The sequence below is a fragment of the Molothrus aeneus genome, chromosome 2 (genome assembly GCF_037042795.1).
Source record: "Molothrus aeneus isolate 106 chromosome 2, BPBGC_Maene_1.0, whole genome shotgun sequence".
Lineage (NCBI taxonomy): Eukaryota > Metazoa > Chordata > Aves > Passeriformes > Icteridae > Molothrus > Molothrus aeneus.
In genome coordinates, this window is record NC_089647.1 from 97,075,742 (window position 1) to 97,103,287 (window position 27,546).

General features: G+C 37.6%; 1 protein-coding gene across 2 annotated transcripts in view; it reads left to right on the forward strand.

The window, feature by feature from the left end:
- The window catches only part of WWC3 (WWC family member 3), a 99,784-nt gene that overhangs the window by 58,289 nt on the left and 13,949 nt on the right, over positions 1-27,546 (forward strand). For both annotated transcript variants that reach the window (XM_066545348.1, XM_066545349.1), the window contains exons 7-14: positions 1,689-1,838; positions 3,891-3,964; positions 12,940-13,182; positions 16,117-16,206; positions 17,357-17,931; positions 23,855-23,975; positions 24,750-24,824; positions 25,834-25,920. In XM_066545348.1, the coding sequence (XP_066401445.1) occupies positions 1,689-1,838; positions 3,891-3,964; positions 12,940-13,182; positions 16,117-16,206; positions 17,357-17,931; positions 23,855-23,975; positions 24,750-24,824; positions 25,834-25,920 (1,415 nt within the window). The remainder of the gene's footprint in view (positions 1-1,688; positions 1,839-3,890; positions 3,965-12,939; positions 13,183-16,116; positions 16,207-17,356; positions 17,932-23,854; positions 23,976-24,749; positions 24,825-25,833; positions 25,921-27,546) is intronic.

A 27,546-nucleotide genomic window follows, 5' to 3' on the forward strand; every position in this document is an offset into this window, starting at 1 on the left:
TTGCTCTGTGCTGTCCTCTGTCCTTGCCAATGCTGCTTGTGAAATCCCAGCCCCTCTGAGACTTGTAGAGAGCAGGCAGAGACTGAAGAGGGAGCAGCACAAGCTGTCCCATACGTGGCATGAACCACGTGCCATTCCCCAATAGGAGGGAAACAGTGTGCTTTAAAGGGCTGTCAGGGAGGAGCACAGGGCCCCACTCTTGTGGCTGGGGAGCCCACTTGCTCACTCATCCTGTACCAGGCTGGATGTTCTCCCTCTTTTTCATTTCTGGTGGAGGCTGGCCTGAGAGAGGGGCTGGTATATGAGAGCAAAGTGAATGGGCCATGCATGATGGAAATGGAGGCCATCAGCAAAAGCTGCTTTGCTGGCTAGTTTCAGGCCAGCTACAGTTCCATGATCCTGGATGCTTCCTAGGCTCTGAAACCAGATGCCTCCAGCATGGCCTCGCTCTTCTTGTCAGTAGCAAACAGTTGCTATTACACAGGTTCATTTCTAGACTCTACTAATTGAATTTGATGTAAGGAAAAAGCAGCATTGCTGCGTTACTCTTTTTAAACTACACTTTGAAGACTGAGAAATTTTCTGATAATTGGTTATGGACAGTAACCTCGGTTTGTTGCAAATCACTGGTAGTCAGAGCCACTGAAATTCCTGAGGACCAGCCTTTTCCCAATGCAATGCCCCTGACTCTGTAATTCAGACACTAGAGTAAGCAGTGTTAGTAAGTTTTTTATGTGAATTTTTTGAACTAAATTTTTTGATTGTGTTATGATTTATAAATTACTACAGATTTTCAAATTTCTGATAGTTTTTTTTACCCCACATTTTTAGATTGTCCTTTTTCCTGTGAAGGATGAGTGAGAGAACAGAATGTTTTTTCATTTTTGTGTGATGTGTAATGCTTAGGATCTCTGTCATAAATGACAGCTGGTGATTTTATTACTAATACTACATTATCTTTAATTTTTGAACAAGAGAGAATGCATAATGAGAAAGTAAAAGTGATACTAATAATTTTGTTCTTTTATTTGTAAGAGCCTGTCAACCAAGCTTATATTGTCAAAAAAGTTTTTTTTGTTATTTTGTGAGATTCTGTCATATTCCCCTTTCCCCTCAAAGACTGATGTTTCTGCTTTACTCTGACAGTTTGTGTCATTGTCTAGACATTTCAGCGATGTCCCTTGCTTAACCCAAAGCGTAAAATATCTCTTAACTATGTGAACCCTGGCTAAGAGAGCACAGGGATGATACCAGCTGTCATAAAAGTGCAAGCAATACAAGGTATTCATCAAGTTGGATGAGATAACAGTAGTGACTAAGGAATGTAACCTGTGCAGAAGATGGCAAAAGGGCAGGTGAATCACATTTGTCTTCCCTATCAGCTAATGTGAAGTTGACAGCTGCTAGATTTAAAGAGCTGCAAGCCATACAGAAGATAAAACATTCACAGATCTAAAACAAATAATGTTAAGTCTGCTTACTGTTACATTCATCTTTAAAAGGAGAGGTTTATTTCAAAGCAAACCTTTTGCATGCTGGTAACACAACAATGAATTTTACTTTCTGTAAATAGCTCTGTATAGGCAGGCTACCAGTCTTTTTAAGCAATTAAAATTTTTTTTTCTGTTATTAAGAAGTATTATAAGAACAAATTTTTCTAATATTTTTAAATATGTCTTTTCCTTTAGAGCCTGGCCAAATTAACAGATGGATTCAGGAATAGCTGTTGTATTACAGATTCCCTGCAGGATCTCCAGCACAATTCTAGTTCACTCAGTGACTCCTGTTTACCTCAACAACACTGTGATGCTTGTTCTCAGACTGACATCACTGGAGAGGTATGTGAGTGTTCCTATGTGAAACATTTGCTGTACAACATTAGCTGCTTTTGAACTACAGTGATACAGTGTTACTTACACTTTTAATTGAAGAGGTGTTGGCTGGAGCAGAAGGAACAATCCAAAGCATTACTGCTGCTGAGGGAGTTGCATTTGCTTGTTGTTTCCACTGTGTGCAAGCTATGGGCTTGGGGGTTCTGCTGCTGGAGCATGGCAGAAGGATGCAGGGGCGTGCTCATGGGCAGTGACAGGTAAAGTCAGCTCCTGGACTCAGCCAGCCCAGCAGAACCCTTACTGCATTACCACTTTGGTGACTGCAGGTTCATCTTGGAGTAACAGCTATTGCTTAGTTGTCCATGGACCTCTTCTCTTTATATTTCCAGCTCTGAATTACTGATACTTGTAATAAGGCAGGAAGGAAGAAAATCCTTTAGCCAGCTTGAAGTTGCAGTAGAGACATGATTTTGCATGAGATGTATACATTGGGGTAGTAGTAATAGCTATGTATTTTTTTAAATTTTATTTTTTATATCTTGTTTTTATCATGCTCATATTCATTGTTCATATGTATTGAAGATGTGTAGTAGATGTCTGCTCCTTTCCTCTGTCTAAGGCAAGGAAAGTATTTTTTATTCTCGAAGTATTTTTCTTAATCAACAAAACTTACGATGTAGTCTATTTATACCTTTGTGCTCAAATGTGCCTTTAAATATGATATTTGAGGAGAACATACTGGCATTCCTTGGAAATCATTCTATCTGAATGAAATTGTGTACTCCAAATAATAGTAAGAAAAAAATCAGCTGGCACTAGTACTATGGCAACCTAGTTGTTAGTGAGTAATAAAACTTATGCCTCTGTGGATGACTGACACCAAAGCAAGAAGGCAACTTGTTTGTAGTTTGTTTGTATGGTAGTTTAGATGGTACTTTACATTTAGTTAGAAATCATCTCATTGTTGGCTTTACCCCATCCCATTTCTCACCTATTATAATTCTCCTTCACTGCTGGCTAGTTGTTAGATTGGATGTCTCCAGAAGGTCCCTACAGAAGAGGAAATCTTGTTTTTGAGAAAACTGAGCTAATGCTAGGCTGTCTTTCAGGATGTTAGGCAGATGGTGCCTTCAGGGTGTAATTTTTCAGTTGGGCCGTGGATGGGGTTATTGAATTCTGAAACAAATTACCAAAAGGAACACAGGAGTATTTTCTCATTTGCAGTACACAATCCAAGACAAGTACACTGTGGAAATCATGTTTATCAGGTGTAGGCTTTTTGTAAGGGAAACAAAAATACATAATTACCTGAATCTTTTCACAGAACTATTGTTAGCGCCATGTGAGTAGAAAAAAGGTGGAGTTTTTACCCATGGGTTGATGGAGACAGAAAAAGCAGCAGCTAGAGGAGAACTCTGGAGCTGCAGCAATGCACTTGTGTAGGAGCTTAGGTTTTAACTATTAGACCATACACAAACTTCTGAGGAGGGAAGTGCCAAATGCCCTAAAATAGAAATTGCTGTACAAACACTATGCAGTAGGAGTTGCAGCATAAATACACATTCTACAACTGCTTCAAGGATCAGGTGGGTTTTTTTTGTACTAATGTTTAAAATGCACTAATGTTGTAGGTGCTGGGTAACATATCGCAGTACAGGGAGTGTAATCTGAATTGCTTCTAATAAAAGTATTCATAAAATAGCCATATTAAATAGCAGAATATTTCAATTAAAACACTCTTTGTCTTGTAGACTTGGATAAAGTTGAAATGCTTTGACCATTTATCAATGATTCAATTTGCTAACCCTTGATTTCCAGGTTAATAATTTATTGAAAGGGCTTATTTTTCTTCTCTGCTTTTAGCAAGAAATTAGTTTTGCATTTCTAAGGCATAAAATTGATTTTTTATTATGTTACTGCTTAAAAGCATAGAGGTTTCTTTAGTGAATCCAGTAAGGAAGACTAATATATCCGTTTCATTATTGTGATGAGAGTGTTTTTAACTTGTTTCTTTCCTTCTTTCTTTTTCCTCCTCTCTGTGCTATTCAACACTGCAAGTTTGGATTTGATGACAAAACAAGACTTGTAGACAAAGTAAGGCTGAACTGGCAATATGAAGAGGCCAAGAAAAGGTAATTAAAGATAAATCTATTGGGTTTTATATTTACTTTTGTGATTAAAGTTTTCAAAGTAGAACTGGACCCAGCCTCCTAGCTGAAATGTCTTTGAGAACACTAATTTGCTCTCTATTGAGTAGTTCACAGATAATGAAAGTTTAGGTAAATATAAGACTTTATCATCAGATTATTATATTTGTTTGCAGAGATAAAGCTAAATGTCAGCCCTGTTCTATACTTGTATAAACACAAAATTGTAGTGGTTTAATTAAACTGTTTTACATTTTTTCACCCTCTTTCTCAAACCTAGATATAAACAGTCTTTAAATTTACACTTATCAGTCTGGTCTGTCAGGATACCCAAAGCCTTGCATACCTGTGTCTTAAGTTCAGGGTACTGAAGCCATGAAGAAGAAAGAATGTTGAACTTCCTGTGAGATAAATGAAGATGTCCAGAACTGAACAAAAGGGTACATAAAAATAAATGTTGAAATTGGAAAAAAATTCTGATAAAGATGATAAAAAGTATTACTTTAAATAGATTGATTCTTCAATAAGTCCTTCAGTCTAAATGCTTATTGTAAGTATTTCTCTTGTAGAGTCCAGTCTTGCAGTATTTCTTCATTTAGCTTATTGAAATTTTAAAAGTACAATCTGCTTAAATATTTTAGCAGGTCCTCATTGAACCTCATTGTTTTCAACTATTTGCCACATATTCAGGACAATAGTGTGGGTACAGGTGATTTACTTAAAGTCAGTAAATTAATGCACTTATAATTATTTTGATTTGTGCTGGTAGAATATTCTGTTACTTAATTTGACTGACACTTAAAAGATTCAATATAGTTAACTTCAAAAACCATAGTTTTAAAATTTGTATTAATTAGGATTTCTTTTTCTTTTCATTGTGTTCTATTCTACCAGTTTTTTACATCTCTCAGAACAAGAATTAGATAAAGAAGTTAAATTCTTTTACCTCTTTTTTTCATATCTTGATGACTTTTTCTTTGGGGACATCTGTAATGCTGTCACATATCTTGGCAAGAATTGGAAGTTTATAGGCAGTACACCATTTTGTTGTTCTTGGAAAATTTACCACATTTGGACACAATACAGGCTTCAAAAAACTAAGTTGGTACAAGCAAGTTAGATAAACATGGCTAAATCTTCAGGATTTATAACTTGAATGGAAGTCTGTGTTGTACATACTGTGTGTAAATACCAGTGACTATTACCTAATAAAGTTAAATAATTGGGGGAAAAAAGAACAAAACAAAAATGTTTCTGTGTCCTGTGTTTGCTCACAGGCTAATTTAGCACTTAATAGTCCAGTGATAATTTAGCAACTTAGAGTTGCTAAAAGAAGAATGATGGAATTTAGTTTTGTACTGTTCTGTTTAACAGAGCCGCTGGATGCTGTGAAGATTGTATTAAAATGTTTTTAGTTCAGCTTTCTGACATAGCTTTTCTGTGTTTTTTCAAAGCAATTATCTTCTTATTTGTTTATGACAGGGAAAAGATGGTGTTTTTTCAGAGGGGGTAAAGAGGTGTTGGGTTTTTATGGGTTAATTTTTTTTTAGTAGCAAAGCATTTCTCAGCTGGAAATGCCGAACATTTGTTTCTGCATGGAATGCAGTATTTCTGAACATCAGAAGTGAGCTGGTGTTTGATCTTAATTAAGTGTAGAAAATCTGGGTAGCTAACCTTCCAACTAGAGAATGGTGATTGCAGTAAGAGTAGTTTTGCTTTCCCAGGATAGCAGCTCTGACAATGGTCTGTTATTTAGCAAAAGCATGTTAGTTGCTTTAAAAGAGTAGCCTTATTCTGCCCAGTATGTTGTACGGAAGTAATCAGCTTTCAGCTTTTGAGTGGAACTGCACAAAGCTCATTGCCCCTACCAGTTATCTCTGTGGTTGCATTCTTCATTTATCATGCATTCCTTCCCCTTAGCTTGCTGGCATTTCTGTAGGGCTTTTGTCTCTACTAAATATCTTTGTGTTCATTCTCCCTTGGCTGGTGAAATATCTACTGTTACTGCACAGTGTGGGTGATGGAATGTGCTGCCATGGATTAAATCTACAAAGTAGAAAATTAAAATGCTACAGTATGTCACAACTGTAAGGCAGTATATTGTCACTGCTTGCTTGTCAAGTGGGTGTTGAAACATACAGCAAATAGTACAACTGACAAACTTTTAATGGGAGACTTAAAATGCACTGTAGTAGAAAAGTACATCCTTTCCCTGAAAGGAAAGCAGGAAAAAAGCTCTACAAACTGAAGGACAGAGTGATGCATTTTAGTTGCTCTTGTGAATCTGGCCATATATAAGCAGAATATTTGCCTGATGTAAAGTCTTTAAAAATTAAAATATTCTCTGTATATGGAATTTAAGCAAGGAAATGCAGGGATTTTTGAATGAACTATCTTGAGAAATTCAGATGAGACCCAGTGATTGCAGAAGAGTTGGCTTGCACTCCCAAAATATCCTTCCTCCCTTATAAAGGATAGTTTTATTTTAATTCCTCCTTCAAAAATCTCACTGACTGCTGAATGGTTTGGCCTTCGCATAAATTAAGACATTCACGTAGCTTATTTTCCCCTCCATCACTTTCCCACTGGAAGGAAGTTGGATGATTTGCAATTTAATTTTTCCCATGGGCATTTCAGATGTTGTACACTGTGGGTTCTGACATTTCCAGCACGCTGGGGAAGAGATCCTCTCCCCTGTTTCTGATCCAGGCTCTTGGAGGAGTTTTGTAAATTCTGTTTTTTAACTCACCAGTCATGCTGAAAGGAGGCTCAATCACTTTTCTTCCGCTCTGTACTCTTCCCCCTCTCCCATTATTTCTAAATAAACTGTACCTTATTTCCATGAAATTTCTCCTCTCAGATCTGCCAGTGTGGCCCTCCAGAGAAGCAGGAGGGGGAGGGAGGACGGTCTTTTTGAACAGACAGCCCCAAGCTGCCTGGATAAATACTGTTTTTAGTTTCAGTTGCTATTTCAGTGAGACCACCTCTCATGAAAGCATTTGCACACTGGAAAATGTACCCCTCAAGCACTTTTCTGAATATACTGCTTCATAGCACGAGAAATCAAAAGCAAATTGTTTTTCTTTGATAACTCTTAAATTGTGCTGTTCAGTAGAATGACTACATGAAGTATATTAACAAATGTTCATGAAATGTCATTGCTGCAGTGCCTCATGTCCTGTGAAGTGTGTTAACCAGTAGATGAAAAATAATCTGTCCAATAAGAAGCAACAAAAATTTTAGCTGTGGAGGTTTTTTTGTTTGTGGGTTGTTTTTTTTTTTTTTTATCGTCCAGTCTGATGGTAGCTAACTTTAATGAACTAAAAATACATTGAAACAATTTCAGCCAGCCTACCTAGTTTGGGTAGTATTTATTTGTATCTTCTGTGAACTTGAGTTCAAAGATGTTATTTTTCCATTCATTTCATGGAGGCATGCAGTGGATGTCAAGAGATTTATATTAGCCTTGAAAAACACCTCTTCCTCAGAGATGCATAATATTTCTACAGTTGTCTTTAAGGATGTTACTTCTTTCTGTTCAGTATAGTTTGTTGCAAACTTGTCTCATTTTGAAAATTAAATTTCAGTTCAACCTTTAAAATCATTAGCATAAGCAGAAGTGTGGCAGTGCAATTTGTGCTTATAGTGGCCTGTTGTTTGGATATTGATAGCAACATTCCAGTACTAATACAATAACACAGTCAAGTAGTTTCCTTTTAAAATTTATCTTGTATAGGCAGGTTTCAAGGTTTAATTACTGAATCTCTAGTGAAATTCAGTGGATTTGTATGCTTTATTCTGCTGAACAAATCTGAAAATCTGATTTAAGGATGAAGTAATTCTTTTGATAGCACATAAGTACCTGGCTCAGCCAAACCTAAATCTCCCAGTGTTGGTTTTTAAACATAAAACATTTCCTTTGGGTTATAATGGGAGCTTAGACATGCTTTTGAGTTTCTTTAAAGTTTTGTACTATTTCACCTGTGCATTTGGGACAACTTGCTTTTAGCAGATTTTTTGCAGTTTTCCTAAAATCTGTAAAATGCCAGTGGATTCTAATGGTTTCATGAGTTTCTTAAGCTAATTTAAGACCTTGTTGTTATTGAATGAATTGGGTTGTCAGGAAGGCTGGGTATTGTACAGAGCCATACTCTTGTTGTCTGCCAAAGCTACAGTGGCACATACTTGCAGGAACAGCCAAAATAGACACAGTGGAGAAATTTTGTGAGCATTTGGCTGAGTTCCCCAGCTTCTTGTTTTTTCCATTTCTTTCTTTGTCTTTCTCTAGCATTCCCCTCTTTGGATATAAATCATAATCCACACTCAAGAGGGTCAGTAAATACCAGAAATTACCAAGTTCTTACACCTTTCATTATGTGTCTTCAGTCCCACAGCCACCTCCTTTGGGTATTGCATGTGGGAGATACTCCCTGTTTCCTGAAGCATCAGAGAACTGGGTTCAATTATAAGCCTAGGGAAAAGAGTAAGCAGGGCTGATTTTTGTGATCTTAGCCACTGTTTTCTTTCAAATAGGAACTAGAATATTTTCTTTATTTTGTCTCCACTGGTCTTCCCATACCACATGTAACAAAGACCTCAGTTCTAGAGTGGTATGGTATGTCAGCCAAAAGCCTAGGCCTTTAAGTGTAAAGGAGTGTTGTTGGGTTTCCTTTCTTCTCCTTGTAAAATTCAAACCATGGTAAGTTTGAAGAACAAGTGCCAGCTGTAGGATACCCATAATTTGTCCATTTTATGAGCATGAGTTAGTACCTTTGAATTGGTTTAGAGTATTTCCCTCCCCAAGACACCTGTCTTGTTTATAGTCTGAGTAAGAATCAAACATGGGGTAAATTGTAATTGTAAATCACTCATCTCACAGTGACTGATTTTTACTTACTTCTTATGCTCTATTTAATAAATATCCTCTTGAGCTCAGCAATATAAGTTCATTAGTGCTGGGTTCAGATACCACCCCTGAATGTGATTTTCTGGACATTAATAAAATCTTTAATGTTCCCCAGGTATTTTCAGTGACAGAAAGGTTGCCCCATTTTGTCAGGGGGAGAGGAGCTGTGTAGAGCTATAATGACTCAGACATTCTACTAAATTTAATTAAATTATGTCTAATTAAATTTTGGAAATACATGCCTTTTTCCCCCTGATGTAGTTTGCATAGTAAACTAGTGTCTCTGCTGATCTTCATCCTCATGCTGCATCTGCATTTTCTTGAGTGAGACATCATTCTAGATCCCTAGGTATGGCCATCTCAGGACAGGTGTGCCATTTCAAGTCAGTGTTTGCTTAAGGTCATCACCAGGTTAAACCTTTGTCATCCCATCTGTGCCCCTCCCTTAACAGGAGCTGTTATGTTCATCTCCATTAGAATTTTTTAAATACTGAATTAAGCACCAAGTTGGCCTGCCTACCTAGGGAGCCAGTCATTTGATACCACCTACTCCAGTGAGGAATGCAAGCTCCCCAGCACTTGTTATGCAAGGATGGGAATGGGCAAAATGCCTGGAATGTTGATGGCTCAAAATTAACAGTTTTTTCCACAGGAATATGTTAAATGGCTGGATCAGTAGGGACCTCAGTGTCTGGCATTGGGCCAAATAAAAACACTCTTTTGCAGTTACTACAGTTAAAAAGTAGTATCTTTAAATACTCGTTAGGAAGGAAAAATGTGTTTGAAAAACAGAGGCTTCATAAAGGATCCTAAATATTTTTTTTCCACTTTAGGTTGCAATCTATGTCAAGTCATTGATTTAAGTGGATATTTTAAGGCAGGTTAATATATGCACTGAGTTTGACAACAGCCATTTTCTTCTAACACAGCAGCAGTGAGAATGGTTAATGTAGTACAGGCATAAAAGTCTGGCATAGGCAAGCATAGTGAAATGGCTTATTCATGTATTTATTGTGATTGGAAGAAAAGTTTGTGTTTGAGGAGACAGACTGCAGTTATGGAACATACTTAAGAGGACTTTTTTATTAAGTTCTGAGCATAACTAAACATGACTACTCCAATTTTCTTTTCGTAATTTTGGGTGAATGAGACCATAAAAACCTTAGGGGTGTCTTCTGTCCAAGGAGATAAATATTCGAGTTTGTCACTGGTAACTTCTTGGAACAACTTACTATACAGAGGTATTCCCCAGTGGAAAGCAAGCAACAAAACTGCCCCATAACTTCAGTTCATGTGCAGGAAATAGAGGTTGCAGAAAACTGGCTTATTGGTGCTTCAACAGATTCCTGCATTATATAGTGTTTTGTGCCTGCTTTTTCTTTGTGTAAAGGGAAGACTGTAGAAACAAGAAGAGCTAGCTGAAAGAGCTAGCAAAGAGTGTCAAGGGAATCAAAGTAAATACCTAATCAAATTTTGGAACTCCTCAGTGATACAATCCTTGTCGACGGCAGTACTTTCCTTTCTTTAATAACAGTATAATTAAGTTATTGTATGAGAACTTCCTACTTTCAAAGCATCACCATAACAGAAATTGAAGGGAAAAAACAAACTTTAAGCTGGAATGTCATACACAAAGGGAGTTATGTGCTCTCAGCAAGCTCAAGAGTCAAAATTAAAACCTCTTGTATTTAGTGAAGGTGGTGTTTTACTTCACAGACAAGTGGAATCACTGATTCACTAGCACTGAAAGAGGGGAATCTCTTCTCTGATCATACTTCTCTGTTCCTTGTTGCCTTCATTAGTGTTCATTTGTACCTGTGATCTGCTTCTTACGCAGCTCCTCCTGCAATGTCAAAATAACTACCGAAACAATTGAGAGTGCTAAAATGAAGGAAAGGGTCAGCCCTTCAGCTGTCTTATAAAGAAACACAGAGACTTCAGATGAATCTCATCTTCTTTTGTCCACAAGCTGTGTAAAAGCTTATGAACACAATCAAATAGTCCAGGCTCATATGATTCACGCTCGCTTGCCAAGCTGTGATAACTCAATTGTACCAGAATTCTGTGATTCTGTTGAAAGGATCTTGAGTCCTTATTTGTTTCATTTGGCACTGAACACCTGAAAATCAAGCTCTATGTGCTTCAGGAGTGTTTACTGAATATTTAACAGAGCAGCCTGGGTAGGAGAGAGAAGAGATCCTGACCTTGCTTGCTCTTCCTGGCCCTGACATTTGGTCAATGGGGCGAGGTGCTCTTCAGGAAGCTGCATCTGGAATTCATGCACAATAGCTGAAGCATGAAATATGTAGACTATATGTATTGATCCACAGTGGTGCCTTCAGTAGCTATTGGCAGGAAGTTTGTTATTAATTCAAGGAGGAGGAAATGGTATTGAAGGGCTTGATAAAGAATTCTGCTTTAGACAGAAATGTGACATAATACCCAATTTCTTTACTTCCTGAAATGAGATCTGAGGGATGTGGGGAAATTGCAGTGAAATTCTTATTCATATATGGATGTAGTCACTGCAAAATTACTTATATTGATAGTTTATTCCCTTCCCCCGATAATAAGATGGCCAAATGCTTCCCAGATGTTAGTGGGAAATAAATCTTATTGCATGAGCTTTTGTTTTCAGGTGGGGGAAATGACTTTGTCATGTTGATATCTTTTCTTTTGTTCATAATCACATTATCACACGGTGAATGTTCTGTTTGTGTGTTACGTGCCTTTACCTTGCTTTTTTTGTTACTAATTTTCTTTCTTACCAGATATTTTTGAAAAAGATTATTTTAATCAAAACCAATGAGCTATATCCCACTTTTATGGCTGGCTTGAAAGTGCCTTAATTGATTAATTAAATAATTAATTATTTTTTATGTGCCCTATTTATTTAAAGGGTAGTAATCTTTTAGAGGTACTGATCTTTGTTTGAATGCTCCCATTTCAAAGTGAAGATGAAACTGAGGTGTAAAGTGAATAAATGTTGTACAGTTCTTGAGTTTCAAATGTTCAAAAATCAGAAAGCTAGGTTTTCTCTTACTTACCTCTAATTTTAGCTGTTAAATTCTAAAGTGTCTAAATTGTCATTGCAAGACAAACATAAATACCTAACAGTAAGTGTTCTCCCTCTAATGCCAAAAGAAACATTCATGAAATGTCTAGCTTTAGTGTTCTTGGTAATACTGATAAGAGTTCAAAATTTGTTTTTAAAAGGACATTTTCTTAAAATGTCAGCTGTGGAATTATTCTTAAAGCTGTTGTTTCATGTAATGGTACAGCATGTTAAGATACAAGAAACCACTTCTAACTATAAAGCATACTAGAGAAAAAATCCCAAGTTAGCTTATTTAATTGCATATTTTATGATAGATTCATCTAAAGCCACTTGTATTTTGTAACTAGTAAGTCTTTTTTCCAGACTGATTTTCTGTTTTAATGGCAGCTTTAAAAAGTTAAAATTTTTAAGATTTGTCATTTAGGGTAGCCTAATATTTTTGGCCCCTTGAACCATTCCTCTGCGAGGTGGGACATGATTGTATGGACCTGTTGTCACTAGTTAAGCATCTCACCTTCAGCTTCTTCAAATTCTTACTGCACTTTTGAAATCCTAATTTAAGATCTGATTGTAGAAGAAGGATGAATAAGAAAATGTTCAGCTTCATCAGCTGTACAGGCAGTAAACTTGAGTTCTAAAATATTAATTTATTACAAAATAAGAAAGGTATGAAGACAGATATTGTCTATACAGTAGATAAAAACACTGTAGTTCTCACACATCTACACATGTAGGAACACTTGCAGTTGTTTGCTGTTTTAAAAATACACAAAAAACCAATTTAAAAACTCCTAAAACCAATCAACCAAACAAAACACTCCAAAAACAAGCCCACCTCAAAACCCAGAAACAATCCTTCCAAACCCCTCTAAATTTTCTTGGTTTGATATTTAGAAGAAAAAAGGCACAGGCATTAAAAGGCAGGCTTCACATTCTGATATATTTCCTCTTGTCTTTCTCTTCTGAAATTTCAAATATATTTATTCTCTTTTAAAGAGTTTCAAATATACAACAACAGCTGGCCTTGCTGGATAATGAATCCTGGCCAGGAATGGCTGAAGCAGACAGGGACCGTCTCCAGCTCATCAAGGAGAAGGAGGCTCTTCTTCAGGAGCTGCAGCTCATCAGTCAGCAGAGACGATCCCCAGAAGACATTGCACGTCTGGAGGAAGAAAAAAGACGCTTGGAGGATGAAATTCAGCGAGCTCGAGCAACGTCTGCTCATGGGGCCACTGAAAGGTTTGGGAACTTGGATTGTTTTCTCCTCTATTATGAGATCCATGTAGATAGCTTCAAAAGGAAGAGTAGGGAGTTTCATTGTGTTTAAGGAAAAAAGTAAATTGCTAGAGAAAAAATTAGTTTCAAAAAAGTTGAAGACCACTCCTGTCACTATTTAATTCCATCTGTCTTGAACTTTTCTAAAGCAGAGTCACAGGGATGTTGACTAGTTAATTTTCCTTTCATTCATCTAAAAATTCTGAATAGGAAGAAGAAATCTGAATAGAATCTTGAAAGATGCTTGGAATAGGTCTGAGTGATACTGTCTGATAATAGAGACCTGAATGACAGTACCTGGATAGTGAAAGATTTTTCTGTTCTTTGCAGTGGAGTAGTAGTCATCTCCAAAAGCATCAGAACAAAGATCCTTTGCTATATTTAGTTTCTGACCTATAACAGGAAAGTTAAATGATTATGGTTTTGCTGCCTTTTATATACAATATTTCCTTTTCATTTGCAATCTCAGCAGTGGGAACACATCCCAGTTCTGACATTCAGTGAACATAGTAAGCAAAGTCATTCTTGACAACTTAAAAATCAAGTTATATATAAAATAAACAACCCAAAAACATATTAGTGGAAACTCAGTGTTTATTTCAAAGTTGCTTAGCTTTTCCTGTAGCCAGAGAAAAGGACAAAACCTCTTAATCTCTTTTTACCATAGACTACTTCCAGTGAAAGCAGGAAAATACTTGTTCTTACTTCTCATAAATAGTGGTAAAACCTCAGCTTTGACACTTAAGGAAAACCTACAAGAACCGGCTTTAATGTGATCTGTGTAAAGGTTAATATTTACACAATTAAGACACTTCAAAATATTTGAAAGTGCTTTCCAGGTACAGATTTTGACAACTTCAGTTTCCTTGAAAATTCTTACTTCAGACAGCAAATTCAGGCAATAGATAGAAAATTCACAGCCAGCCTGCAGGTCAGTGTAATATATTTTGCAATTTTTGCCATATCGTTACATTGGTTTTCCAGCTTAAACTGACAGAAAAGGGAGTTGACTTTACTCTGTCGTGTAGTAAGTTTTATTTGTTGGTTTTGGGCTCTCATGTTAGGTAGTGCATACTGTGTTGGCAAGAAGGCTAAGCTATTTTTCCATGGAGTTCATGCTGTGGAAACCAGCATTCTACTGTGGTACTTGATATTTCAAATGCTAGCAGAAGTTGAGCAAAAGTTAAAATAATACTGATGGGCACTCTATTTTTTATGACAAATTGGGAGGAAAACTTAACTATAAGTAACCCTGATTTTTTGTTTGTTTTAGGCTCAGAAATAACCAAAAATACTTCTAATTCTGCTTTTGTATTTCTACTTTATTCTAATTGTGAAATACAAAGGTGTTTCTTAAATAATTAACACTTCTGTTACTGAGTTTTAAAGGCACTGAGTTATGCACAGATCAGAATGAACTTATAATCTGTATGACTGAGGGGTTTGTTCTTTGTTCTTGTTATAGTGTTGTTTTTGTTAGTATTGGCTGACAGCCTTAGTTGGTGGCATTTTTTACCTTTTAGCACGGATACCTACCCTGCAGCATCTATCACTGTGGAGTGTAGGTTCCTAAGTTTGTTTCTTACAGTAGATGGTCTGAATATCTCTGTTTTCACCTGAAAGCTTTTGAATCAGTTTAGTTTCTTGTGTCCATTTTTCCTTTTCTCTTGGTTCCTGCATGCAGTGCCTGTGTGGTGTAAGTTTGCATAGCTGAGCTGCAGCCTTCCTTGTGCCACTAGTTAACCTGGCCTGGAGTGCACAAAGGGAGGAGGAAAGCTTGAGAGGTGCTGTTTTATCCAGTAGAACTGGATAAAACAGTTTTCTGTTGATTTTAAAATCCTTTCTGTTGATTTTAAAATACTGTTCATTAACATGTTGAATTCTAACAGCTGTCTTTGCAGCTGAGGAAGGTCTGAGGCAGCCTGATAACTTTGATCTGCTTTCTCCAAACCATTTGTCAGAATCTCCATTTCCAGCCACCTTGTGATATAGGGCTGGAGCTGTAACTTTTCTGGATGTACAAAATGTACAACACAAACCAGAATACTACCCTGATATTATCTTGAAGTTCAGTGGTTGGGCTTGGAAAAACAAAACATCAGGAATATAATTGTGGATCCAGAAAAAGAGTAGATCGTAGATAAAATCTATTATTTGAAATTCTAATAATGTCAGAATACTGAATTTAAGATATCTTATAGGTGTGTGAGATTGATGGCATTAAAGTTACATTCTGTTTGTGTTGTGGTAGTGGTACTGACTAATTCAGCTGCTTGTTATTACAACGGGCAAAAAATAAATTGCAGCATGAAATTTTTCCCGTAATGTAGTAGTCAAGATGCTGTATTGCCTGCTTAAATATAATGATAAATGAATGCACATAAAACACATGGAATAAAAGATTAAATTTGACATTGGTGGTTATACTCAACAGAAATCCTTCAAAATTTTTCTTTTTATCTTTGAATTTTTACACTAATTTTCTTGGAAGTTTTTTTTTTTTGAGACAAGGTGGAAGGGCATAGTATTTTAATAGCAGAATCAGGTTGGTTGATGCAAGAGAAGAAAAATAATCTTGTAGAGTCTGATATTTTTACGTAGGACTTCTTATGACCGCTAATTGCTTTAATGTATTTTCAGCATCATGACTCTTACATTATGGTTCAGTTACTTCTCTTGTCTGGGAACTCTCCTGGAGTCCTGGTTCTTGTGTTCTTGCTGGAATTACCATCGCTGCATATGAGCAGCATAAATTAAAACTTTTCATTAAGCAGTGCAACTTTTTTCAGTATTCCAAACTTCAATGCATTGATGTTTTTCCACACTTGGGAAGTGCCTAGCACTTTTTGAACAGTATTGTGATGAAGAAAATAGTAATATGCATATGTTTAATTATAGGATACTGTTACAGGAGAAGAGAAATTGTTTGCTTATGCAACTAGAAGAAGCTACACGTTTAACCTCATATTTACACTCCCAGTTAAAAAGGTAAGTTATATAAAAGCAGCAGATTTGGAAGTAACTACAGCAGAGAAGAATATTAATAATGTATGAAGTTTATCTTTTATACTTCTCTGTATGTATGCCAAGTAAATTAATTTTTCACTACATTTATACACTTTGCTCTGTGGAATGTGATGATTTGGATGGAGTTTTATAAATAGTATTAGTGATGGCTGCTTGGGGTACGTTATTAAGTGTAGCTGGGAATTTTATATTGCCTTACTTTCTGAAAAGGAGATAAGTTATTAAAATCTGTTGTAATATTGTTACAGTTTCACTATGGGCAAATAGCATTCTTTTAAATTCTCTGGTTTCTTAATATTCTGATACCTTCAAAGGTAGGGGGTTTTGATGTCTGGTAAGATGACAAAATTTTGCTATTTAAATACGAGAATGTGTTAAGACTCACACCTGAAGTTCAGAATGTTTGCATATTCACACTCACAGCTGCCTTTTGAGATGCAGCTCTTGGGGATTCTTCAGTTTAACACCATAGCAGCATCAAAAGCTCAGTTCCTGCTGAGTTCCTGTCTCACTTCATCTCTCTCTGGCGTTAATATTCTTGCCCCCCTTAACTGAGAATGGTAAGAGGAAGTGGAATAGGATTCATCCTAAACTCTTCTTATTTTGCATTGGAAAAACCTGTGAGAGTGAGACTTACGCAGCAGTTTGTTAGGACTTTGCAAATCCCTTTGCACTTCTTCTCCCTGGATTGTTTATTACCAATCATTAATGTAAATTTGAACTGGATCATGGTAATCTATCCTTCCTGGCTTTACATTGAGTTTGCTGAGCTAGAGCCTACTCTGGCCTCTTTTCTGCCAAATTATAGCTGTTTACGTGTTGGACAAAAGAGCAGGCTCATCCTGCTCTTGGATGTTGTTGGACTGTTGTCTTCAGGCACTTAGCCCCGATCTGCTTGTCACGTGTACTGCTCCAGTCATGGCTGTGCTTGAGGCTAGGGCAAGAAACATGAGCTAGGCTTTAAAAAGCCAAGTCATCTTTCCATTTCGCCATACTGAATAAATTCAAAATTGCTTGTGTAATCTGGATTAGTGTTTTAATGTCTGCATTGGTAGTTGTGATTATATTTGAAAGGGCATTTTTGTGTTTTCTCTTTCTTTGCATGCCATAGTCTGTCAGCTAGCACCCTCACCATGTCCTCTGGCAGCAGCAGGGGATCCCTGGCCTCCAGTCGAGGATCCTTGGCCTCCAGCAGAGGCTCCCTCAGCTCAGTCAGCTTCACGGACATCTATGGCCTTCCCCAGTACGACAAGGCAGACAGCATTACAGACTACGGGCAGCACTTGCGCTTTGACATCATTCCCTTCGAGGCGCTCACCAAGGACGTGCCCTATGCTGATCCCATGGGACACTCCAGTTTCAATAAGCAGCGCAGGTCCCTGGATACGCCGCAGTCCCTGGCGTCGCTGTCGTCGCGGTCCTCCTTGTCATCGTTGTCTCCTCCAAGCTCGCCTCTGGACACCCCATTTCTCTCTGCGTCACGGGATTCTCCGTTGGCTCAGATGTCAGAGGGGTTTGAGGAGATTGCAGGCATGGGAGCCCTGGAAATGCTCAGGGCTCAGACCACAGCCTTGGGTGACGATGATGCACAAGGCACGAGCTCATCTCAGACGTCTGCTTACCCTCTGGACAGTGAGGGGCTGCGAGAAATGGGACCACACCTGACTGCTGTCCAAACTGGTGGAGGTGAGTTTGTGGATATTATTATTTTGCCACATTGTCTTAGAAAATGTCACACAGACCTAAGCATGCCAGCACAGTAGAGATTGTTCCTGAGTCCCTGAGTATTTTACTACCATCGGGTAAAAATTGCATGGTAGGTGTTACCTGTTAAAAGCCCAACCAAAACACAGGAAAATCCCCCAAACCCAAACTCTAGTTTTAGGGCAAGGAGGTGCAAGAATAGAGAAACCTTGTCAATAGATCTTAAAACAGTGGTGAATTGACTGGAAGAAAGGGAATGGAATATAGACTTTCATTGGAGTGTAGCCTTTCAAGGACCTAGCAAGAATAAGTAAAGTATTAGTATGGATTAGTTACTTCTGAGGCCCCCAGTTGTGCTGATGTTGCCTTTATTCTGATAATGGAAAGCAAAGCAAACTCAGGAGAGATAGGAAATAACAAACAACTATTCCCTACAATAAAAAACCCGAACACAAAATATGAGGTGATGCTTTTGACTGCGCTTGAAGGCTGGCTGACTACAATGCTGAATTTTGAATTTGTATGTACTCCAGCCCAGGTTCCCTTGTCCAAGTTCTGTGAGGAGCAGAAGCCACAGTGGCATGGCTGTAATGAGTGCACAGTGCACTCATGAGTAGGTGCTTCATCAACAAAGGAGCATCTTTTGTAGGGGATGTGTGAGATGTTGTGCATCTTGGCTGGTGTGCTCTGATTGCAGAGGGGGTGATGGGTGCAGCTAGCACAGCACATGCACTGTTGACTTTTCCTTTCCTGCTGGACTGTCGAATTGAGGGACTTGCTTTAGCTTGCCTTGGCAGAAGCTTCTGAAAGCACTGCAGTTGAGAAACATAAATTAGAGAAATCAAAAAAGGAAACAGAAAACTTTTGAAAAAATGAAACAAAATTAAAAGCCTGAGCATACAGGCACATGACAAATTTATTTTCCTGTTTTGACCAACCAATGAAGAATTGCTCTTAATGTGAAAAAGATAATCACGATAACATTTTTGTGTGTTAACTTGCTTGCTTTTTTAATAATACCATACCAGTAGAAAAAGGCTTTTAGAGTTTAGTTTAATATTAAATGTTGTGAATCCCATCTCATTTCTATATCCAGAATTCTGTGCTAGCATTGTGTAGAATGTTGCATTCAGGACTCATGATGTCAGGAATAATATGAACTATAACCAGAAAATGGATCATATTATCCTACCAAAATCTTACTTGGCAAGTGATAATACAAAGGAACATTGATGGTATTTACAGAAAACCTTTCTGGTTTTCATTTTAAAAGAAATCATTGCCACAGGGCTAAAAAGCCTGTATTGTTCAACAGCATTTGAGTCTAGACTTACCTAATTTCCTTAATGCAGCTAGTACTCCCTGAAGATACTGCAGCAGAATTTACTTTTACTAGCTGTAAACATTTCTAGTGCCCATACTGTAGCTTTCAGACCAAAATAAACAGAATTCCAGAGACCAGCATGAAAACTTGTGCTTAAATTAGTGCTGTGAACAGGCTTCCTGAGGCTTTCTTTAAACCTCAAATCAGACCACAGCATGTCTTCACCCATTGTGGTAAGTGAAAGTATCTAAGTAGTTCATTTATAGCTTGTATGTGTTTCCTAGAAGTGAAGGCCTAGTGTGAGAGCCTAGGCAGCAATGCAGGATGGAGCTTCATGCTTTGATTTTCCTTTTCTCAGTTCTCTGCTGTGTTTCTACACATCTCACATTTGTCTGAAAACCTCTGTGCTTAACCTGCTGTCAGTGCTGGGGTGTCCAGCTCCTAGCCCAGAGGTTACAGCTTTACTCTATGTACAATGGAGTATTTTGTGTTGCTTTTTGAGGAAGAATGTGTGGTTAAAAGGTAGCTAGGCTGCCTTCTTTTGAGACTTTTTAATTTTTGATATTTGCATTTGGAAACAATTACTTAAAAAAATTTACCCTTGCTGATTTTTGCCTGCTTTGAGTTCCACACTCACTAGCTGGTGGTTTGGAATTGTAATGCAGTTGTTTGCAAGTAGCAGTTGGAAGTTTTGAAAGTATTTTGGTTTTGTACTCTTTTCCTGGAAGAATTGGATGGAGCATCCAGCTTGTATGCCAGAGCTGGGAGCTGGCAGATGCTGGGGTTTGGCTTTCTGCGAGGTACCATGCAGTGTACCCTGCTGCTGCCACCCGATGGCCTGGCAGCAGAATGCTGTTCTGCAAAAACAGGAGGTCTTGGTTCCCACAAACCTTTGCCTGCTCCTTCACTAGGCAAAGCATGAGGTAATTTTGGTAATTTGCAAATAATGGGGACTGGGAGGGTTAGCGCTGAATAAACTGCATGAACTTTGCACTGATGCAGCACTTGAGAAAGTTCAAGGGGTACTTCAGGAACTGCAATTTTGATGTTCAGTTGCTGATTTGCTGTTTTATTGTTCTGCATCTGTCACAGGGTCACATTGTGAAATAAGTTTTCATGTGTGAATGGAGAGAATATGCTTGAAAAGTTAAATCCATCATATTTCTAAAGCTAGGAGTGGGAGGAAACATGTTAATAAAATATTGGGCTTGAATAGCTTCACAATCTCTCCTATATACCAGATCTTTCAAATGCTAAATTTCTTTTAATGCCTAAATAGTCTCTTGTTTATAAAATATTGTCAGAGATCTAAAGGGTGATTTGTCACTGTATGCTTTTTGTCTTGTTTCTCATGCGGCGCAACAGAAAAATTCACTGTAAGTGAACCTGAAATTTCTTATTGTGTGTTTTTCTGTGTGATGTGTTGGTTGTTTTCTTTTGGGTTGGGTTGTTTAGTTTTGATTTTTTGTTTTTGGAGTTGCATGAGAAGAAACAGGAGATTCTGCTACATTTGGTTTTGTTTTATATTTTGCTGTATCTGTTTAATCATTATGGCATACTTAATTCTCTTGCTATGTCAACTAAACAACATATTCACAGCTGTAGTTAAATTCCTGGAGAAAGTGTTCTTTGACCTTCAGCTTTGTTATATAATTAGTAATGTCTTATGGTAGGTAAGGTCTGTTTTTGTCTCAGATTAGTTTTTATGAGAGTGTTCTACTCTTTTATTAGTGCATTTTGAGCTGACATGCAGTATTTCCAGTCACCTAAGCTTGTGAAACATGCTTTAGATTTGTTTATGTGATTTCTTAGCAAATGAAAGTTTGGACAGCAAAATTTGCTTTGAAGTTCACTTTTTCAACTAATGATAATGAGAATGTTCTTTCATTCAGGGCTGTCTTACATTTATCAAGCTTTGGCACCCAGTAGTTCTGGAAATCATATCCATTGTTTACTGATTTGGTTATTTAAATAAGAAAATGTAAGGTAATGGTCTGTCTTAGAAACCTATTTTTTAAACAATTCCTTAACTTCCAGCATTGCAAAGTCTGTGGTAAACTTTTTTCTTAAACCAAAATTTGGTGTGTCTTTGGTCTTGACTAATTTTTCCTGCTGATATTTTACGCCCCCCCACCCCAAGGGGATATTCTGGTGTTTGCATCTCTCTCAAGTTTGCTGCCATTGTCCAGAGGTTATTGAATGCTTCCGTGGCCTGCAGACAGTGAGCAAATCGCTGTCAAATTACAACATTGTTGTAATGCATCAGCTTTTCATTGTATTATATTGGTGCTTGATGTCAGCTTTTCCTTCCAGCCAAACTGGAAACATGACAAGGACAGAGTCCACAGGAACTTTCCTCTGCTACGTTTATACAAAGTGTTCATGTAGGGGGTGAGCCAAGGGCTTATTTGCAAAAAGAAGTTAAGTTGTATAACTTGTTGAAATTAGTACAGAAATTATAGAAGCACTTAAAAAAAACCCAAACAAACAAACATTTGTGAATTTCAACCTCTTTCCAGTGATGTAAAATTTTGGAGAAACTTTAATATGTAGATGTCTCTACAGATTGCTAGTGCTTCATGATTCTTATGATTCTTCATAAATACCAGTGACAGAATAAACTTCATAAATACCAGGCAGTGAGATAGGCTTACCAAATCAAAAGTCCTTGGGGGAAAAAAAAGAAAAAGAAGGAAAAAAACAAAACAACCAAGCAAACAAAAAACCCCAGTCAAAACAACCCACAAAACCACCACTTTTGTACAAATGATAAAGAGGAGAGCGTAGTTCAAATACAGTTTTTGCATTCTGTGTGCTCACTTGAACTTGGCTCTCATTTGTGGTGAGGATGTCATGAGTAGCACTGCACAATGTGTACAAGATGGACAAGAAGGGTGGGATGGGGAGGAGTGGTGGCTCTTTCCCTGGGTGCAGAGACAAGTACAGGTTGGGCTGTTCCTAGCCAGCAAATAAATTTCCTGAATACCTAAAGGTGACTAAATCCTTCATTGAATTTGGAGGAGAGGTCCATAAGGGCTACTTATTAATCCAAAGGACAGAGAACTGGCTCTGCTGATACATAGGAGTTTTTGCTCCAAACAGGACTGGGTGATTTTTGTAAGACCTTTGGTAATATGGTGCCGTTAGTGGCCTGGTAACAGGAATGTGTCTTGGGCTGGCACACAACCTGCTGGGCTTGGTGCACCTTCTCTGCCAGTTCCACAGTGGGTTAAAGCTGACCTTAGCCAGAGCCTTCTGTTGATAGCAGCAGCGTGGTTGGGTTGTGAAGGGTTTTATCCAGTTCTCCTGTCCTGATGTCCTGTCCTCGTGGTGCTTGGGTGGGAGGTGAGGTGGGTACCATGCAGGGAGGTGGCTCATGATAATGTGCAACAGAGGCACTTAACAAGTTGTTACTTTGAGTAAGACATGCTTCATCCCTTGTTGGGGCTGTAAGCTGTAAATGTCAGCTGGTGCTTGTCCCCCATGCATTGTGCTACTCTCACTCTGCTGGAACTGTCAATGCTTCCATGCTGTCTTAAGTTTGTAAGCGTGAGCAGAAGCAAATAAAATGCTTTCCCTGCTTTTGAAGTGCCATCTCTCGACCACTGCTTTCCTGCTTTGAGGACACTCACCGAACTTTGAGCAAAAGAGGGTAAAAGTTCTTCTCTGCACAGTGAAGAAACTGCACTTCACAAGTCTGTTTAGTGGTTTTCTCTAGGACTCAAAGGAAAACAACCTCAAGTTAGGAGATATTGTTAAAAGTGTTTAAGCCTTTTCTATGCAGTTCTTGAACGTCACTGCTTGTGCATGTACTTTAAAGGATCAGTAGCTGCTATGCCTACTTGCCTGTGCAAAACCCAGTGTATAACATAATTTTGTTGGTACACTTAAAACATGAAAGTGATTGCTGAGTTGCTGTTTATTGTGTGGTTGGTGATTCAGGGAAGAGTGGCAAAGAAGGTTGAACATTACTTCCTCCTTCCCCCAGTCAGTTTTCAAAGTAGTTCACCAAGAATTTAAAAAAAAACAGTGGTCTGAGTGAGCTGGAAAACACTGGTTCTTTTTGATAATGCCTCTCAGACTGTAAATAAAAGCTGCTATTATGTGATGGTATAAACAGTATGCTTTGAGACTTTGTATTAGGAAACAAATGAGAACAAAACCTTGCATTGTATTATCAGATAACTTTAAAAAAGAATTAGTCTCTGTGTTTGTTTTCAACCTATTGTATATTCAGTAGGTAAATCTGAAAAGCTTAGGCTATCATGTGTACATATGTGAATTAATGTAAGTCTTCCTCTAGGAAGGAATTACTCTACCAGAAAAACATTTAGTAACAATACAATTGGTTTATACTTAGTCTTGTCACAGAGCAATTAGCCACAAACTTCCTTCTTTAATTCTTCCACAGAAAATCTCCGGTCTATCCTATTCTAGGCTTTTAACTTTAAGTTAGAAGAAAAATCAGTGAACTGCATATGTGCTGTTTTGCTGCTAGCTTTGATACAATAAATGTTTCTTGTTTAATTTTGAAGAAGTTGCCTTGAGCTGATGTTGTTGTCCCTTTTTTCTCCATGGCAGCTGTAACTCTGCGCGGAGACAGCGGCAGAAGATCGGAGAGGAGAGCCAGGCGAGTTTCAGCATGTCTCTCAGATCATTCACTGGCTAGTGACAGTGGCGTGTTTGAAGCTTTAAGCAAAAGGTCAGGTGTATAAATGCATAGTAAGCTGGAAATATTCCTGTTCTGCCACATGGCCCGAAAGAATTAGTTGTGAATTTATGTGTAGGCTTTCAAAATTGCTACTTATTAGTAACATAAAGCAACTAGATGGCATGTTTTAAAGGAAAGGAGCTTTTTACATGCAGTCCACTGTCATCTTCAAGTGCCAAGTCCCTTTTGCTTTTTTCTCTTTGACATTTTAACATCGTATCTCCCTTGAAAGATAGTTTCCTCATCCTGTTAGTCATAAATCAGTAATTTTATTTCAACCATCTGTAACAAAATAAAGTTATACAGAGTGTGACTTACAATTCTGAGTATCATGTGATAAAAGTATAACTTTAAGGAAGAAATATATGAATGTCAAAAGCCAAAAAATACGTAGGTTGACCAATTGATTGAAGGATGTAGAAAGACATGTTGCTTAATACAACTGTTTTAACACAGGAAGCAGTAACTGCGAAGAAGATAAGGTTTGGAGGATGCTAAAGAGAACTGGAAGACAAAATAAATGCTAAAATAACCTAAATATCTTGAAAGACTAATTCTAAAACTTCAATTTTGACACTTGTGAATTACTACTACTGTATATTTTAATATAAAACATACAGTAGTATGTCTCAATTCCTTCTACATCACCAGTCCCTCCTGTATTGCTAAATAATTGCTTATATCCACAAATCACAGAATAAATGCTAGTTCATCATTTAGCAGCTTAGGTCACTGTGTAGTTTACAGTACTTTCTGTTCCTGCAGGAATGAAGATCTGGAAGAGCCTGTTTATGGTGATGCTGCCAGTAATGAAGAACCACAAATACATGTTGGATTTCTGTGAGTAATTACTCCTCTTTCTCCTTGTCAACTCTACAGGAAGTGCTCACTACTTTTCTTGCTTATGATTTTTAGCTTTTTAATAAACTAAATCATGGTGGGAGATTTTAACAAGTTTCTGAACTGGCAGCCAAAGTTCAGTGGATGTACAGATCAGTCAGTCATGTGCCACTTTGTGTTGGGGATATGGTTTAATCAAATTTCATTAAGTGCCCTTTCAATGCTGACTGATAAAAGGGCCTTCATTACTTCTTACAGTAGCATTTATTTTCATTGTCTTGGCCATTAATGTGGGTATGGGTATAGGGATATGTCTCTGTAAGCGAGACCTTTTTATACCAGATAAAGGAGTATTACCTTAGGAAAATCACAGGTGAGGAGACACAAATACTGTACAGTCCCAGCTGTACAATGCATCTTTGAAATCCTGTGCCTATGGCATGCTCTTGTTGGTAGTGGGAGTAGCCTGGGGAAGAGCAGACTATTGTCATACAAGATGGGGTATCATATCTTAGCCCTCCAAAATCCTTTCTGCCCCTTCAAAACTAATTCCTAAGATTGGAAGTTTTTAAAATATCAACCAGGTTTGTTAGTGGCATTTCAAAATTTGTGCTGATGTGAAAGAGTAGAATTTTAAAATTTGTTTTCAATAGCCCATGAAAATAATGCAGATGGATTTGTCTAATGTAACTGATATGTTGTTACACATGCACACAGACAAATGCAATTGGTGTAACTGTTTAAAGTAAAGAAAGACTTTGTTTTGTTAAAGCCTGTTTGCTGTCAAGAGGCATATGAAGGCAACTTAATTTCAAGCTGAACAATATTAAGTTCACTTAGTTCTATTAACTTTGTTACTGTAGTTAATGCTCTTGATTGAAACTGATTTGTGCAAGAATTTTTTTAACAAAATGTGCTTTTACATTCTTTAAATCTGTTTAGTCTTCATCTTTATTTCTTAAGCAAATTATCAATGATTGGTGACTAACACAGAAAGTTTATTTTCCAGGCATGACAGTGGAAGCGAATGTCTGCTAGTCCATGTATTACAGCTGAAGAACTTTACTAGTCTAGTTGTTAAAGAAAACTGCAAAATGTAAGCTTAAATTTCACCCAGAGTCATCATTGTTTGTTTTATGCTGCAGTTATAAATACCATAGATTTATTTGGCTTCATTCAAAATTAAGCCATTTCTGGAGAAGATGGTATGTCTTAATTTCCATGAAGAAAAGGTTAATGTTCTGGTCACAAAATATCCCTTTTATGCAACTTATGTCACAATATTCAGGTAACAAGTGTAGTCTCTGTGTTCTTTCATGTTTATTATGCAAAGGAAAGTTTGTTGAAAAATATCTGATATTCCAGAATATGCTTAGTGTATTTTTCTCAATACCTGTGGCAGCATCTATATTAATCAGTAAGAGGTCTGCCTTGCCTTTTATCTTTAAGAAAGAAAACCACACCAGAAAACATGCTAACAACAACAAAGGATCTGCAGGCTTTTGTGGCCTGTACAGCTCTCCTTGAGTATCCATTAAAGACCTTCTGATAACACAAGTACTAGCTGAGAATCAGTACAAAAGATTGAATTTTTTAACCTCTGACAACTTGTGCTACTTTTTCAAATTTTGTATCACATATCGAACATCGCTTAGTTTATTCTCATAAATGTTTCTTAAATAATGTTGTCATGAAACACTGTTTTATCTAGAGATATGCATCTTAGCATATTTTAAAGAAATTCAACATGTAAAAATTGTTGATCTTTGTCTCTGGGAGAGATTGTTCGAAAGCAGGAAAATTGAGGTATGATAACATTATTTTATTGTAAAATAAATCATTTGCTGGGAGGTGTTAAATTGAAATACATCTCCCTGAATGAATTGTTGTTTGTTGAGAACTTCACCATTTGCTAACTCTGCAAAACTGCAGTGGAAATTTTTCATGTCAGTTAGTACATTAGTGTTGGATTTCTGCTCTGTTTCGGTGTGAGTTCAAGGGTGCATGATAGGGGAAAATGTGAATATTGTGTATTACTCAGCCATGATGCCTTGTCATCAGAAGAAGTAAGCATCATCTGAAGAAGGTAGTAGAGTCACCAAAGAAAAAAGTTAGTCCAGAGGGTTTGTTGGACATTATCATGTAGGCAACCAGGCATCTAAAGGACTCAAAATACAGTTCTGTTCTTCATCCTTCTCAACCCTACCTTTGGTGGAATGAAGAAGTTGCATTGCTGCAGGGTGAATTGATTAGTCTAGTCAAAAAGTAAGTTTCTATTACCAAAAAGCAGAAGAAGCTTTTATTGAGTTTAATAAACTCCTTTGTGCAACTGTACATTGATTGAATCAGGTGCTGTGGCAGCTGCAGGGAAGTTTACTACAGCAGCCAGGGAGCAGAGGAGCTGGGTCTCTGCCTTTTTACAGGACAAGAATTTGTTTAACTGATGCTCCACAGTCCAGTGTGCTGCAGTTACACCATAAGGAGCTCTTATAACCATTTATTTGCCTGCCAGTGTCAGCCCCTCTTTGGTGGTGGCAGAGGAGTTCCTGCAGCCATGTAGTCAACTTGAGTGAACCTGAGCTGGAGTGGGTTTTTTTAATCCTGAAGGCTTTGTGGGTTTTTAGTTAGGTTAGTTTTTTTAACCCAGATAAATTTTGTAATCTGGGTCACAATACAGTTGCTTGAAACTGTTTGCTGGCATGAGGAAAGGAATAGGATATTG